General features: G+C 50.4%; 1 protein-coding gene across 1 annotated transcript; it reads left to right on the plus strand.

The window, feature by feature from the left end:
- Positions 1-269: 269 nt before the first annotated feature.
- On the plus strand, positions 270-13959 carry MOB3C (MOB kinase activator 3C). Its single transcript, XM_008938453.1, has 3 exons — positions 270-687; positions 9660-9862; positions 13930-13959. The coding sequence occupies exons 1-3, from the start codon at positions 270-272 to the stop codon at positions 13957-13959; spliced, it is 651 nt and encodes a 216-aa protein (XP_008936701.1).
- Positions 13960-17362: the final 3403 nt, after the last annotated feature.

Raw genomic sequence — 17362 nt, forward strand, 5'->3', positions numbered from 1 at the left:
CTCTGTGAGGTGGCAGCAGCTGCTCCAGGTCACCCTGGTGGGTGTGGAGGGGCCAGGAGCTTACCGCAAATCTCTGTTCCTGTGTGCTGGCAGAGCAGTGGGACCAGTCAGTATCCTGGTGTGAACTCATCCCTGTGAGCATGTGTGCAGCTGGCTTCATATGTGACCAAAATTTTTCTCTTTCTCCTCCTAGAAACGTCCACCCCTGAAGACCCCAGGCTTCACGCTGCGCCGAGCCTCCGCCCTCACCCTGGCCGGCCCTGCCCACGATGGCCTTGTGTCTCAAGCAAGTCTTCAACAAAGACAAAACATTTCGTCCCCGAAAGAAGTTTGAGCCGGGCACCCAGCGCTTCGAGCTGTACAAGAAGGCCCAGGCCTCCCTCAAGTCTGGGCTGGACCTGAAAGCGGTGGTGCAGCTGCCTCCCGGCGAGAGCATCAATGACTGGATCGCCGTGCACGTGGTGGACTTCTTCAACCGCATCAACCTCATCTACGGCACCATGTCGGAGTACTGCACGGAGAAGAGCTGCCCCATCATGTCTGGTGGACTCAAGTACGAGTACAGGTGGCAGGACGACAGCAAATACAAGAAACCAACCAAGCTGTCGGCTCCGCAGTACATGTGTATGCTGATGGACTGGATCGAGATGCTCATTAACAACGAGGACATCTTTCCCACCAGGATAGGTGAGTGTGCTCTTGTTCTTTGAAACAAGGCTGGGGTTGTAACTGGTTCAGGTTCCCGAGCCACTGGTGCGCCTCAATGGTAGTATTGCCTAGCTTTGGATCCCAAGGATTGTAGCCTTTCCTGTTCCAGGTGTTCCTCAGTGTCTGTCCCACATCCCTTTGCTGCAGATCGAGCGTGGGACTCCTCATCCTGCTCCTTGGAAGATGTGGAAAACAATGTTCTCCTTTTCCATGCTTAAACTTTTTCCAAGTATTCTGTGCTTGTGAGAAATGAGGGCTGGTGGGTCATTAGCTTCCTTGCCCTCCCTCAAGGAGCTGAGCCAAAGGGCTGGTTACAGGGTCATCACATTCCTGCAGTGTGCCCTCCTCTTGACTAACCAATTCAATTTTGTTTTGGTTTTCTGGGTAGTTCATGGTCCCAAGGTCTAACCCTCACCCCACCTTGCTGCCTCACTTCTCAGCTTTCCATTTCTGCTGATTTATCTCAGCCCTGATGTGACTATACATCACCGCTTGCAGTTTAGCTGAGGCATGGCCTGAGCAGAAGTTCCTGTCCCTGGGATCTGGCCTTTCCGGCTGCCAACCCCCAGTATGTATGACCCACCCTTTCAAAAGCTTTGGCCTGAGGAGCTCCAGCAGCCACTAAGGGCAACACAGATTGCAAACTAGCCCCTCTGCTGCTGACCTGCAGCACTGGGCAGCTGCCAGGGCTGGCGTTAGCCCTGCTGCTCTCCTGTTTTTTGGGGAGATGAGTTCAAGGGTTGGACCTGATGCGTTGGCTGATGGGGCTGCCAGAGCCTCTGGACGCACCTTGGAGGGGTTCCTTTTCAGGTCAAACAGAAACCTGCTTGAGTGGAAAAGGAGATTGAAGGAGCTCTGGGGGGAGAGGCATGGCTTTGCAAGTCTGCTTGACCTTTATTCTGAAGCAACACAGCTGACAGAGCTGTATGATATCAGTGCAGTTTAGGCTCAGGATTTTCATTAATACACTGGGACACATTGAAGAAAATGGTCTGTGTGGGATTACTGGCAGCCATGAACGGCTGTAGCCCCATTTGGCTGTGTTGTACCATCTAATTGCGTGTCTTATTCGGGAAGGACTCTGGCCCTCAGAAGCTGTCAGGGGTTGCAGCTCTCTGCAAGCAAGAAGGGAAGCAGTGCCTGCAGGCTGGTTGTGCCAAACTGTTCATTTGGGCCACTGGGATGGTGTGACCCGCCCTGGTCTGACCTGGCTGCACTGGGGTTAGGGTGGCACAACTCCCCTTTGGGGAGGGGATGTTCTTTCCCTCTTCTTCCGTCACCTGAAGCCAAGACCTGCGGGTGATCGCTGCCTCCTTCCCCTTGCTGGTGGCCTGGGGCAGGCTGGGTAGCGCAGTGCCAGACTCATGCTGGAGGACAGGCAGACAGGCAGGGAGTCAGCCCTGGGATTCAGCGGGCCACTGGCTGTGCCACGGAGGCATCCCTGCCTCTCGGGCTTCCTGGGCTCCAGGGGTCCCTGCGGGCAGAGGAGGCTGGAAGCGCGGCTGGCTGGCAGCGTTGGTGCAGGATGAGCTTTGCCAGCACTGGGGACAACAGTCCCATTGATTCTGCAGCTGGGCCCAGGCTTGCTGCTGCCAAGGGGCAAAGCAGCAGCCACAGGGTCTGCTCACGAGCCGGGTCCTTCTCTTCCCGAGGCGGCTTGTTGTGGGAGCCAGGGAGGGACAGTGGCACTGCAGCACCTTCCGCTCCCCCACATCTTCTCAGGTGCAGAAGCCCAGGACAGTCATGGCCTTGCTGTTTTTCACTCCTTTTCTGGCACTTTTCCCTCTGCAGTGTAACATATCCTGACGTGGGGAGGGATTGCTGCTGCCTCTGGTTTCCACATCTCCTTTCAATTTGGCATGGGGACAGTTCTGGCTGAGATCCGGGCTGGTTGCAGGTGATCATGGCACAAACGGGTTTTTTTCCTCTTCTGAAGCCATAAGCAGGGTCCCTTTCCCAAGCCCTTTCGTTGCGGGGACCCTTGTGTCCCCAAGTGACTCCAGTCCCCTTGCTGGCGTATCTTGGTGGTTCTGGCCTCACACACACAAAAGGGATCTCGGCCTGACACCGCACTTCAAAACGCACGAAAGGCAGTTCTGGGAGGCAGGGGAGGTGGGAGCTGGTGACACTTCATTGTCAGCATGTCCCCAATTAACTGCCTTTCCCTGGCTTGCCTTGTGAGCTGGGTAATTGCTTGGCAGCTTTGGCATTTCAGAAGATGGAGGCGTTTGTCCAAAGGGAAACGTCACCTCTGCCATTCCTGACAGGCTGCTCCTCATCACCGTGCCAGGTGATGGGGGATGCTGGGGAGGCTTGGGGACAACGGCCAGGGCGAGCAAATGGAGATGCTCAGCCTCCATCCTAAAAGACCACCCCTTGGGTAACGACCCAGGACAAGGGGAATAAGGCACCGAGAGGATACAGGGGAGGTCTGAGCTGTTTTAACAAGGCAAAAAGATGAGGTGGTGCTGGGAAATTATAAATTCCATGCTTTGGAGTCATGGTGAGGCTCTTCAACATTAGCAGCAGAGATGGGATTTAGCATGAAGGTTTGTTCCACTCCTGCTTGTACTGGAGTGGTCCACCAGCACGGCCGACTACTCTCTCAGGGGGTGTTTCATGACCTGTGTGCACCTCAGCTTTCCTTCCTGGCCTCTCTTTGCCAAGAGCAATAGAACTGTCCCAGCACAAAGATTTCCCTTGCTAGGGCCACCTGACAGCAGACAAAAAAGAACTTTTTTTTTTCCTTTTTTTTAGAAAGTGTTCCTCAAACTTGCCAAAGTTGCATCCTTCTCCATCCAAAAGCTACCAAACCTGAAACACTACGTGATTTAGCAGGGCTCACTCATGACAGTCCTAAGTTAAGGGAGAGTTATCTCCTTGGCCACAGGAGAGAAAAGCTTCACTCTGGGGTGAGAGGCTGAGCTGGAAATGAGCAGAGATGGTTCACTGGCTTGCAGGCTCACATGGTCCTTTAGCATCATGGGGGAGACCTTGGCTGAGGTACACAGGCATGAGTCTGATGACCAGAGCAGAGCTGGGCTGATTTGCACCACTAAAGCATCTGGTCCTTTAGCATGTGCCAGAGGTGGGAGCAGAGCAGAGGGACCCGGGTGGCGAATACTTTTGGTTTAGCCAAGCTGTGTGATGCTTGTGGCAGCTCTGCAGCAAGGCCAGCAGCTGACATCTGAAATGACAGGAAAGCAGCCTGACACCAGCAGGCAGCTTGTGACCTAGCAGAGCTGACCAGCAGGACCGCAACCCTCTTTGATGGCACGCTGGCACTGGTGGAAGATCCCTGTGGTGGTTTACTGGGGGCGGGGGGCTGCCAAGCCCTCTGTGTGCCCCACAGAGTGTTGGGGGGAGATACTGTATCTTCCTCATCGAAAAGGGAGATCCATTTGCAGGGCTCAGTCCCACTTAAAGGCTTTGCTGTATAATCCTTCCTCTGGAGTGAAAACCTGCTTGTCTGCTGGTCAAGACGGGACAAATCCCTGTGTGGACTGAGCTATGCCAGCCTGACTGGTATAAGTCTACAGCAGCAGCAGCTTGCCCAGACGACCCGTATCAGTTTGCATGAGCTAGCTCTCTGCTTCCTCTCTTTCAGCCAACGTAGCTGTCCTGAAAAATACATTTAAATGGAGAATAAGCATCGTTCCCATGCAGGGAGATGAATAAATGATTCTACAGGTGTATTTTTACAGCTGGTAAAACTGTATCAGTAGGTTTCTTCAGTGAGAGGCCACTTGAACAAATCACCACCTGGAAAACAGCAGCTCCTCCCAGTGATGGGTCTGCCCTGTGGTGTTTGGTTTTTAGGGAGCTGGGTGAGCACACTGGGGAGGAGGGTTGGGTGCACCAGTCTGGCCAGCATCAGGCTGCTGGTTGCAGAGGGCCAGGGGTCCCCCATCGGCACCGTGGCGGCTGCTGGAACCTCCCCGTTATTGAACCAGAGCGGACACGGGCCTTGGAGCAGGCCCAGGGCGGAAACACCCCGTGCTCTCTGCCAAGCCCGCCTGCAGCTCTGCAGGGCGTCAGGCACAGGGGTTCTGGAGCAGTTCTTGGAAAGCTGTTCAAAGCTCAAGCTCTGCCATTCAAGCACGGTCCCCAAGCAATTATAAAAAACAGAGAAAACTTGGTGCAGAACTATCCGATACTTTCTCCCCATAACAACAGGAGAGAAATGTTCCAAACTCAGCTAATTATTGCTGTTCTCTCAGCTGGCTATTTTTAACGTGACTTGTCTTTTTTTTTTTCTGTATATCTTCTTCCAAAATTAACACCACACCAGCTCGCAGCTGCCGTTATGCCATTGGTTTCAAATGGGGCTTTAAAGACTTATTTTTAGGAAAAACTGAATCACCAAACACCACGGTGGCCAAAATGGAATTGAGAAATAATAACAACGACAGTAATTCATCACGTAATCCAAAGAATTACTGCTTTTGCAGAGGAGAAAAATACAATTGCCAAGAAGCAAAATAGCTTCCCAGTCCTGATTCATCATGAAAAAATTAAATTGGCTGAAGCACGGGGGTTATGGGTGGGAGAGATGTCAGCAGAGATCCAAGAGCCATTCGCAGTCCCTTACTCTAAGTGCAGGGGCTTTGTTACCTCTCATTTTCATTTCCTTTTACACGTGGTCCCAGATGGTTTCCTTATGTTTTGAAGCAATCACCACAGAGTGGGGAAAACAGATTTCTTGGAGCATTAAATCACATCTTGGGGGTTTCAAGCAAAACATCCAAGATAAACTGGAAGGTGCTAATTGATTTCAGGGCTGTGAGTCACTCTGCTCGCCAGCGCCAATTGTACCTGCTGTACTTCCAGCTCTTGCCCTGGCTTGGAGCCTGGGTGAGATTGTCCCTTTTCCCCTGCCCCTTCTTCTGCTCTGCTCCACTCCTCCTGGGACTAGGCTGCGATCCTGCTCCAGGACAGGCGATGCTCCCAGCCACGGGCTGTCTGCTCTGTGTGCAGCGTCTGGGAAGCACACGCCTGTGACCACGGGGGGAGGAGAAGAGCTGACCTTGAGTAGAAATCTTTTTCTGGGCATCCAAGCAAGCTCACACTGCATCCCATGGTCCTCTCCTCATCACTCATCATGCAAGAAGGTCAGAGGGGGCTGCCGCCACCAGATGGTGGGTCTGCTGCTGCTTTGTCCAAGGTTGCTGGATGGTGTGCACCAGTGAATTAAATGTAAAAGTAATATTGATACCTTTAAATTGGTCCATGTGGGTTTTGTGGTCTCTTGCTGTCCCTTGGGGCAGCTGGCACCAGTGTCAGTGGGACGCACTGGGATGGGCCCCCCTGTATGTGTGTAGGCCTGGCGAGGGTGAAGCAAACCCAAGGTGCCAAAACCTTGCCAAAACCAAAACCTGCCAGGGTGGTTTTTCAGGACTTGGGGTTCCATCCTGACTTTGCCCTGGCCTGCCATACTTCTGCTCACAGGTCATCACAGCAGCACAGAGTCAGCCCCACCAGCCTCACCCCTTCCATTTGCCAAGTGGCTGCTCCTGCTAGTTTGTGCCACCGTGCACTGCCTCCAAGATGGAGAAAGTCCTCTAAGCAAGTGCCACCAATGCCCCACTCCCAAGTGCTGCTTCTTAATACATTGGCCACTAATAGGGCCTCTGTCTTGCTGGCTGCAACACTGATGTGCCTGGCCCAGCCAGGCTGGGGGTGGAGAACATGGGGGAAGCAGCCGGCCATCCTCCATTCTTGGGTAATGGGCCCTGTTGCTCCCTGCTGGCTGTCACAGCAGCCCCTCCGAGCAGCCAGGATGGCTTGAGGTGAATGTATGCTGCTCGGTTTAAAACTAAACATCTGCAAGGGCATCTGCGTGGCCGGTGTTGAGATCCCATCCCAGGGCTTTCCCCGTGCTGGGAGGCGCTGGTTTCAGGGCGGAGGCAGAGCCAGCTCTTGCTGGGTCCCCCCGTGCTCTGGAGAGGATGTCACATGCGTTGTCTGCCGGACATCCGCTACGCCAGCAGCCCCGGCCCGGGACAAGCCGTATTTGTGCTGACCCTTCTCCTGCTCTCTCCCCAGACTGGTCACACACAGCTTTTACTGGAGAGCCCTTTCCTTTCATCTCTGGGCCATGGCAAGGGGACTTTCTCCAGCTCCTCAGACAGCGTGGCCAGTGCATGCTGGGGCTGCTGTGGGTTGTTTTCCAAGTCACTGAGATCAGCAGCAAGGCACAACTGCTGCTGGTGGAGGCAACCTACTTATCAGATATCTGTCCAGCTTCCTTCCTGTGGGGAAGCACTTTGATCAACTGATGCGGGCCCCCGTGCCAGACACAGGCCCCAGTCAGGCATCTGTAGGTTGTATTGAGGGTCCTGGTGCAGGAGGTGCAGATGTGGCTGCAGCACAGGCCCTGGTGGCCCAGGGTTGTGTCTCGTGCTGCTGGGGCTGCCTGTGCCTCCTTGGGCATGGGCGCAAATGAGAGGAGTGAATGCGAGGAGAAAGAATCGGAGGTGAACCCCAATGGCCCCTGGACCCAAAGGACCATAATGGGTGGTTTCATGACACAGTAGAGTGAGGGGTGACCTGTGGAAGTCCATTAGTGACAGCCAGGCACCACTAGAACCCGTCCATGTCTGGAGGGGATGGCCACACACTGACACCTTGTGATGGACATGCAGAAGAGCAGCCCAGCTTCACCTCCTGGAACCTCCTGCTGCTGCTGCTGCTGCTGCTGCCAGGTTCATGTGGAAGCACAGTGGTGGGGTAGCCGAGAGAGGCACCTGTAGGCCCTAGCATCTTGGTGATATCTTTCCAGGCATCATTAGGTATAAGATAGCTTAGCAGCTCCCATAGTTACCGATGGCCATGAGATTAGGACTAGATAACCATTAAAGGTCCCTTCCAAACCAAACTGTTCTATAATTCTATAAATCATTTGTGCTAAAGCTCTGCTCTCTGATGCAAGAGCTGCTTTTGGAGAACCCAGGATGTAGCTGGAGGTGTCATCCCTCTAAGTCTCTCAGCCACCAGCATGTCCACAAAGACTTGCTGGTACCTGATTTATAAGGCAAGGCAGTTCCTGGCTAACCTAAGGAGAAAAGTAGTGGAAAACCACTTGCCACCATCTGCCAGCTGTGGAGGTGGCTCTTCTAACAGCAGTATCTGGACTGTAGATGCTATCAGTCCTGGGAGCCTGAGATCCTTCTGATCTCAGAAGGGTCTCAGAAGACAGTTCACTGTCTGACCTTATTTCTTCCTCCGCTCAGGACTAGGTTGAAGTTTGCTGCTTTCCTTCACTATCACTCTCCGCAGTTTGGTGATGAACTCCCGGTGGCTGCCCAGGTCTCATTTCTTCCTCTCTGCCTGCTTTGATTGGAGGAGGCACTAGTCAAGTGGGACGAGTGACAAACTGGAGGCAACAAATACATCGGCATCTGCCTGCTGGCACCTTGCTGAGCTGCTGGCAGCGACTGCTCACCGCTGGTCCCAGGGAGAAAGATTGTTCCAAACAGCGTGAATTCCCCAGCTGTGGCCCAGCAACGTGCCCTCCCCAGAAATTACTTGCCACAATGATTTCTTCTTTATTAAAAAAAAAAATTTCCTGCCTGGTTCTTCAAAGCTGGTCTGCAGGGGCCACCCTGACAGCAAGTCTGAGTCCCCAGCTGGGTGATGAAGGCTCCTATTTGCTCAGCAAATTCTCACTCAGTGCAAAAAGCTCAAAGGAAGCTGTTGATGAAGAACCGTGACCCTTCTGACTGCAGGGAAGCGTGCAGATCTCCCTCCCATCCCTGCCCTTATCAGACTGGAAGGCAAGGAGAGCTCTGCAGTCAAGGCTGCAGGGCAGAAGATCTCCAATTTTTAGCTAAGAGATTTCCTGTTGCTTTCCACAGCACAGAATGTGTGAGCTGGTCATGGTTGAGCAGAGATTATTGGGAAAGGTTTTTAAGAGCTTATGTGCTGCCTCAATAAGAAGCTAAAAGAGGAGGCTGGTACGACCACGGGAAGGGAGGTTTTTATTTTATCTTTGCAAATTTGCGTTGAATTGCTCAGGGGAGAGGAAGAAACTTCAGGAAAACAAATTCCAGGTTGTTTCATTTTCCTTCTCCCAAAAAATGTGTTCAGGATTTCAAAGCTGTGTTTCCTTGAGAGATTTACCCCGAGCTTGCTGACACTGACTGTATCACACCTCTGAGATTTTCACTGTGAAAGCAGTGCATTTAGACAAGGATGCAAATGCTGAGTATGAAATGGTGTCCTTGTGTGGGACAAGGCTAAAAGTATAGAGCAATGTTTGGTGGGTCCCATTCATGAGCACCTGGGAGGACATCTCAGGAGGGATGATCATATGGGTACAATGAAATTACAACCTAAGCATCGTTAAGATGTGCAGCTTTCTTCCTGGTTTAACGAGACATCTGTTTGAAGCAAGGAACAGGAAAAAATGTAGAAGCCCTGCCTGTTTCTGTTGATGCATCAGAAGTCGTGTTTGAGGTTGTGCGGAGGAAGAAAACCAATATGAACCATGCTTTTGATTCAGAGGACCAGGGAAGGTATCTTTGTTGCTGAGGGGAGGTTTAGTTTTGTTAATGGACCTAGGTAAATACATTTTGGCTTACTCTGTGGCTGCACAGGCTTGTAGGGGAGAGGCAGGGAGAGAAGGCAGAAGGATCCTCTGCCAGATTGCTCTGGATAGAGCTACATATGGAGAGACGTGGCCTCCTCAGCTAGATGGGAAATTTTCCCTCCTAGAACAATTCCCCAGATGCTCAGACCATGCCTGTGTGAATTTGCTAGGTGGGCAGTGAGGAAGCAGGTGGGGAGAGCTCGATGGCACATTGCCCCAGTGCAGCTGTCACTCTTGACAACAGCCGAGGGAGTCCTTCTTCAGCGTCCCTGACTGCCTGTTAAGCATGACACTGACATTCAATTGCTAGCTGTTTTTTTTTAAATGGTCAAATGGCTTCTAACTTGTTTCTGCTTTGCAGGTGTTCCCTTCCCCAGGCAGTTCCAGCAAGTTTGCACTAAGATCCTCACCCGCCTCTTCCGTGTCTTTGTCCATGTCTACATCCACCACTTTGACAGCATCATCAACATGGGTGCTGAGGCTCACGTCAACACCTGCTACAAGCACTTTTACTACTTCATCAGGGAGTTCAGCCTCGTTGACCATCGGGAGCTGGAGCCTTTGGTAAGGATGCTGCAGGGATGGGGAGGAGGATGGGATGAGAGCGGCGTGGGCTGGACACAGCACTGGTAAGTGCAGGCAGGGGCTAGACTCTGATCAGTGGGGTCACCCTCTTTCAGCTACCTTACCTCAGAAGAACACCCATGTTTTCTGTCATGCAACCATCAGCTTTCGTGCTCTGAGAGAGAACTTCCCAGCACCACCAAGGAAACTCTTTAGCCTTTGAAAAGCCTTCTTAAACTTGGCCTCTGCTGCCATGCCTGAGGATCCCTCCTCAGTATCCTCAGGACTACTGCAACATTGTCCTGGGAGCTCCAATGAGATCTCCACATCAAACTCTTTCCAGCCAGTTGTGTCCACGTGGCTTTCAGGGTTCAGATTTGAGCCCAAGCCTCTTCTCCACAGTTTTGATTTTTCCTATTGGCAGACTGAGGTCTCTGCTTGAGCTCCTAGTGTGAATTGCAATGAGGCTGCAGGAAGGCAAGCCCCAATAGGACACTCAGCTCCAGACAACAGCTATACAGGCCAAGCTGGAGAGGCCTTGCTGGAGCTCCAAATTTCTTTGCAACCTCCCTTGGGAAGCAATTAGCTGGGTAGAGAGTGCTTAAAGTCCTTGAAAACAACAGGACTGGTAGAAAGCAGAGACCAGACAACCTGAGCACATAAATGTGCACATAGCTTTGTAGGAGAAACAAGTGTGTCACAGGCAAGGCTGAGTGTTGGCTGACCTAGGAAGGACATGTTGCAATGAGGAGAAGAATTAGCAGGGAACCCAGTAGTAGTTAGCACACTGTGATAAAGGCCAGGTTACAGAAAAAGGCTGTACCCCGTAACAGAGAGACAGGGAAGACCAAAAGGGTCTCATCCCAGAGAAAGGAAGCTGAGAAAGGTCCCACCAGGAGCTGCTGGTTTAGGAGTATCTGGAGGTGGGAGGGGATGTCCCTGCCTTTAAATACTAAACACTTTACTCCTCTGCTTGCATTTGTCTTAGTCAATTTGCTGCCTGTCTGCTGGGGACTTAGGTGGGTGAAGAGATGATGATCTAATCAGGGGAGACTTGAATGAGAAAAGCATCTCCATTAATTATTTAATAGAATTGTATTGTGACCTATATTACCACAACGGCCCTCAACTCCAGGAAATGGCAGCTCAGTGTCACTCTGTCCTCTATTAGTCTTCCTCATCACCACTCCTCATAAGAAACTTCTTTAACATTGATATACAGCCTATAATGGTGTCATCTCCTTTGACTGGTGCTTGCTAATGTAAATATTTAGCACCTAATAGCCAAAGCAGAGGCTGACATTGCTAAATAGGCTTTCAGTGCCAGTGACTCACATGCACCATGAGAAGATTTATGGGTCTGGATGAATCTAAGATAAACAGATTTTCCCCTGTGATGCAACCAGGTTTAAACTACAAAGGAAATGAGAGAGATTTACCTCTGTTCTCTCTGTGTCTCATTTCTTGGTGTGCCCTTTGCCTGGCATCTAAGCCCCATGCAGACTCAACTGCATGGGAGACCTCCTTCCGGGAGGCAGTGACTGTCAACCAGAGGACAGCTATGTCCAGGATGCAAAGCTGAGTTCAGGAGGAAGGGGCAAGTTGCTGTACCGCAGCTTATGAACAACTTTCAAAAACTGAAAGTGGTCCTTCTGGCCATGCTGTTACTCCAGGGAGGTTGCAGCTTGATATTGATATCAGCATCAGCCTGGGTGAGGGTTGATCCAGTAGCTTCCAGCAGCACTTCTCTCTGCCACAGGCAGGGCAAGCAATAATGGGAAGTTTCTCCATGTGCCTCCCAGTGAGATCCCCCCTGGGAGCGTGGTGTGGGCTGGTTCACTGTCCTGTGGAGGGGAGCCTGGGCTTTGTGCTGTTCTGCCTTTGCTTCAGCGGCAGTTGTGAAGATGCACAAATAGCAACATCCAACTTCTGCAGCACTTTACACTTGACCTCACTCCCCTGTGGCTAATTACTGCCCCCAGCCCAGGGCAGAGCACCAGAGATGATTGCTGTGCTCGTTCCCCTTCTCACTGGTCTGCACTGTAGCTGTTGCCCCACTCCTAAGCGTTGTTAAGTCCTGCAGGATTCATTAGCTGGTTTGATACTTCAGCAAGGACAGACACTGTGTTCCATCTGCCTTCATTTTAGGTTAAGCAGGGTTTAGTTTTTGCAAGTTCTCAGGGTCTGTGGAAAGCCGATAATCTCTCAGTATTGAGATGAACTGTCCTTGAGAGCTTCAGTTTCTCATGAGCACAGAAAGCTGTCCTAACCTTGCATTTAGAGGGCCAGAGTCAGTCCACAGGAATCCCATGATGGAGGAGACTCCTGCCTGCTGAGATGCCTGTTCCCTGCATGTGGTTATGGAAGACCACCAAGCGTGTGGAGGGTGCACACCTGCAGCAAGACAGCATGTCTGAGTGCCGTATTATGGTTGCAGCTTTCCAGATGGGGGCTTTCTACTGAGGAGCCACAGCTTTCAGATGTAGGAGTAAGAAGAAAGAAAAAAAATCACCTCCCCAGCCAGAGAATGTCCTGTTAGGCCCAAATGTCATAAAAAAATTACAGGGATTGGGGGATTAAGGAGTTCTTGGATTCTAAGTCTGCCTCTGTCTGAATCTCCCTTTGCTACCTCCGTTTCCCTTTTGGCAAGCTTCTTTGGGACATGATTTCTTAGCAGCAAATCTTGGGAGCTGAGAATGAGACAGATCCTTTGTACAGGCAGAACTAGCGAAAGGCAGCGACTCACTGTCTTCACAAAAATAGGGGCCAGAAATAGGGGGGCAGAGAGAAGCAGTCCACTTGCTTCCTTGGCAAGGGCGGGCCGTGGTGCTGAGGTCCAGCTGGTAGAGCTGTGGGGATTTCCAGAGTGAGTGCCTCTGACATCCAGGGCCGGCCTGAGGAGCTCGCAGGTGGCATGGCAGCCCGCTGGCCACTCCAACCCAACCTGTTCAAGCTGCTTTTGTGCATGGTGCTGTGCTGGTGGGGCAGGCTGGATGCTATTGCAAGAGGATGTTCACAGTCTTCTCACCCCCCTCTTCTTTCTTCTTCCTGTTTGCAACGTGATTTGTGGCAGAGCATTGGCTTTTCATTCCGTGGCAGGGTTCTGTGCTGGAGTGATTTTGCATGCTGTTCCCCCAGAGAAGCTCTCCTCTCTTTGCCACTCTCCCTGATGGATTTTAGAAACAAAGCTGTCAGCACTGAGGGGCTGAGATTGCAGCTTCTGTCCCCCTTGGTTATATCACTAAAGGGCCTTTTATAGGGTTACTCAAAGGTCATCCTACTTTCCCAGTTCTCCTTTTTTCAGAGTTGCATCCTTCCTTCTCCACAGACCAGTCCTGCTTCAGATCTACTTTTGGAGTATTTGCAAACCTTTCTCTGGGGCGTGTGAGGCGGTCTGTGTGCACAAGCCATGAACCCGATGGGCCAGAGAGAATCCCAGGCTCTCCTTGCTGCAGCAGTGTACATGATTTGCAAGCTGTTAGCTGAGCTCCTTAAGGCAAGGAGAAATACCACCTTCCACCCACTGAAAGCTGGACATGCAGCTGGCATGAGTGCAAAACACTCTGCTAGCCTACATAGAACTCGCTCTCACAGGAGGTTTCCTGTGGCCCTCTGTTATTAGCACTGGTTTGCGTTGCAGCGTGACTGTGGGATCCCTTGCCAAAACCACAGGTCCTTTGTGTGAGCTGTTGTCACCTCCTGGGGCGACAGCCGGGAGCAGCTCCGTGGTGCCCCATCTCCCTAGGCAGCTGCAGAGGGAGCCTTTGAGAGCAGCACCGCCCCGTCTGGCTGCTCTGCGGCTGAGTCAGGAGCAGGATCTGCATCTTTCAGCATCTCAGCCAACAAAGCTAGGGCATGACCAAAATAACCTTGTGCCAGGAAGCAGCTGCTGAAGCAGAGAGGTTCCCAGGAGGACTGGCATGGGAAACAGAAACTCTCCCTGAGACTCCCACAGTCGCTTCCTTGTGTTGTTTTTGGACACCAACGAAACTGCCTGATGTGTCACTCTACTAAAACCTGTCTTTCACACTTACTGCTTCTTTCTTTTCTCTCCCTCTGCAATACAGAAAGAAATGACAGAACGCATCTGCCACTGAAGCATTTTGTCAGGTGAACTCAGCAGGCTCATTTGGAGTTTGATGGGACAAGCACCCTGTGGTGAGAGACCTCTTCCCAAGGACTCACTCTGAGCATTTCAACTCAATGAACTATGAACACTGCAGAAGAGCCTCTTCAGGCCAGGGATGGATCCTAAGCTCGCCAAGCATCTCTGGACAGATTTTTTGTTGTTGTTTTTAATAGATCCCAGTCTCTGTTGTATGGCTTCTGCCTTAGAAAGCCACTGGCTGGAGAACGAGGCAAGCCTGGTTGACTTTTGCACACTGTGGTTTCTAAGGCTCAATCCTATGTCTGATAACATGCCTTCAGCTATCTTTCCTCTTGTTTTGTCCTCAGCTACAGTGACCTCCAAAAGTTCTATTAGCGTTTTCTGCCCTGTGAGGAGGTGTGACCTTGGCTACTGAGTGACACCTGTTACCTTTCCCACCCACAGTGGGTTTGTGATAACATCTGAGATAAGCTCTGCAAAGTTGGTGACCTTTGGTCCTAGCTGCTGATGTACCAGTTTTAGCTTGTACACAGTCTATGAACGTCTCTCCTGCCCTGATCCATGCTTTACCAAAGGGACCATTTTCCCCTGCAAAGGATTTATCACGCTTGACAGAGGGGACTTCATGATGTCCTAAGAAGCATCCAACACTGCTTGGACTAATGGCACGGTGGCTCCCTGAGAGAGGAGGTGGATTAGGCCACTTTTCAGTGTGTTCAGCACAGTCTACCTGAGAAAGACTCAGAAAGCAGCAGAAAGAAACTGTTGCCAGAAAACATTTTCAACATGTCAGCATTTCCTGACAGGTTGACTTGGCTCAAGATCAGCAGATGCTGGCTGTAGAAATTGGATTTTTTTTCCATTATCCAGTCCTACAGAACAGTAAATCAGATGGAGAAGGACTTTAGGAGACATCTGACCTACCCTGTTCTTCCAAAAACGCTAGATCAGTCCTTCTTAAACCCTTCTGATCTTTTGAAAGCATACTGTTGGTACCTGATCTGTACAATTATTATGAAAGGTATCACATCTCAAAAAATTTCTTCCCTTTCTTCTTGCAATGCCTGGTCACCAGTGTTGTGTTCTCCTGTGCCATTTTTTCTTGTGACAAGAGTTGAATTCTTTTTTTTTTTGTGACTGTTTTTGAGGAGTTAAAATCAAGTTGTCTGAGCCACAGCATCATTACTTTTGTGTTTCTGGCCCTTCTTCTGGGAAAGTTTTGTATACCAGACACAGATGATATTTATAATCTGGGGTTTGCCCATTTTTGGGGTAGGGAGGGGATATGACTAGAAAATGCAAATATTAAGGCAAACAATAAAGTGCGTGAGTGAATTTTTATTGATTGAAGCACTTATTTTGTAGTGAAAAAATATTTTTTTTAATCTTGTGTACCAGATATATATTTTTACATGGAAATAAAACAGAGCAAAGTGGACACAAAACCACTTGATACATCATTCCAGTATTTTCTGTATAAAATAGTCAGTAAATGTCTGAACATTTTTGTTCTGTTACTAATTAAAGAAATGTTAGTAAGCCTGGTGTACTTCATTCTTCCCTGATTCATCTGTAGTAAGACTGGGTTCATGAAAAAGCACCCACAGTAACTTTAGGAGTGGACTTCCCCTGAGAGTTGCAGAACTGATGGATCTTAATGCCATGTTGAGACCTCAGCTTGCATCTCAGAAATCAGCTTAGCAGCTTGATGTAGGCTAATGTCACTTGTCTGCATCCTTCCCTTGCCAACTTTTCACCAGCATCCCACCTGAAGTTGAAGTTGTTCTTCCAGCCATACATGCTGGTGAGCTTTACTCACTACTTTTTTCAAAGGTATCTGGTGCGTGGGATCCGTGTTGCAGCCTCTTCATGTAAATCAGAACTGCAGGCACAAATTGCTGTGCGGTGCAGAGGCAGGAGAGAACAACAGCTCTACCAGGAGCCTTCTCCCTTCCTGAGGAGTGAGGCCTGGCTGGACTCAATGCACAAGACCCCCTGGGAGCTGGTAAGGTTGGGACTTAGGGAGAAGCTGTCTCAGCAGCGGGGTCTAAAGGATGAACTGCTAGCAGCCTATGGCTGCTTCAAGGTGAGGTACAAAGATGACAGTCAACCTCTTCTCAGAAGTGGAAGACAATGAAATAGTGCACGACAGCCACAGTCTGTGGCTTGGGAGGTTCAAATCAGACAACAGAAAGAATAATCCAAGGGGGTGGTGCAGCCAGTGAACAGATACCCAGAGAGGAAGCATTAATCATCTTCAGTTTAACATGACTTGGTGTCAATATGGCCCTGCAGAAAAGCCTGCTCACATTTTTGTCCTCCACTTTGTCCTACAATGAGTTCCACTGAGGTAATCATGCACTGTGCCTTACACCACAGATACTCCTGTGGAACAGAAGGTGCTCTTTCTGAAAGATCAACCCACAGGCTTATCTCAAGCAACATTTTAAAAAAGAATTTCAGTGGTGATTGTGTTTGTTTTTGTTTTGTTTTTTTTTTCTTTCTTTCTCCTCCTTTTCTTTTTAACCTGGTTTACACAAGGAAACAAAGCTCATGATTGTGCTGTGACAACTGGATCTTTAGTAAAATTGGAAGCAGTACAGGCAGGGGAGACAGGGAGATCATTCACTGCCAGAAACATCCTTCTCTCTCTCTGCAAGACATTGAGCTGTTCCCCTGGTCCTCATCCGAGTGCCTCTCAGCCTGGAGACTTAAATGCCTGAGCACTGCAGAGATGTTTATGTATCAGAAAGCCCTGAAATAAGTACCTAAGTGAAACTTCCCCTCCCCTCGGGAGGCTGAAGTGTGCCTACGAGGCTGCAACACCCCCAGAGCTTCAACAAACACCCCTGTGCAATTTGAAACCAGGCAGGAACCCTGGGATGCATTAAATATGCACGTAGCTCTTGTTAGCCCCAGCTCTCCAAATTACACATCTGCTTGGCTGGCTGCCAGGTGTCCTGGAGTCATTTGTCTCTTTGAAAAATCCCTGGGTTCTCCTGATGAAGGGTAGATGTGCTACTGCTGGGATTTTATTTTCCTTCTCTGCAGCAACCATGTCCTTCGGGACAACTGCTTTGAACTAAATCTGGCAAAGGATGTTAAGGAGTTAAAGATGTTAAAGACTACCTCTCAGGAGTCCCAGAGTCCCTGGAGAGAAATGAAAAAGCCTGGAGGAAGGTAGACTTTACACTGGTTGATGAAGCCTGGGTCAGAGAACATCTGGGCACATTAAACACCCACAAATCCATGGGTCCCGATGGGATGCACCCAAGGGTGCTGGTTGATGTTGTTGCTGTGCCACTCTCCATCATTTTTGAAAAATCATGGAGATCGGGAGATGTGCCTGAGGACTGGAGAAAAGGCAATGTCACCCCAGTCTTCAGAAAGGG

This window comes from Merops nubicus, unplaced genomic scaffold, assembly GCF_000691845.1.
Source record: "Merops nubicus isolate BGI_N331 unplaced genomic scaffold, ASM69184v1 scaffold28524, whole genome shotgun sequence".
In the NCBI taxonomy this organism is placed as follows: domain Eukaryota; kingdom Metazoa; phylum Chordata; class Aves; order Coraciiformes; family Meropidae; genus Merops; species Merops nubicus.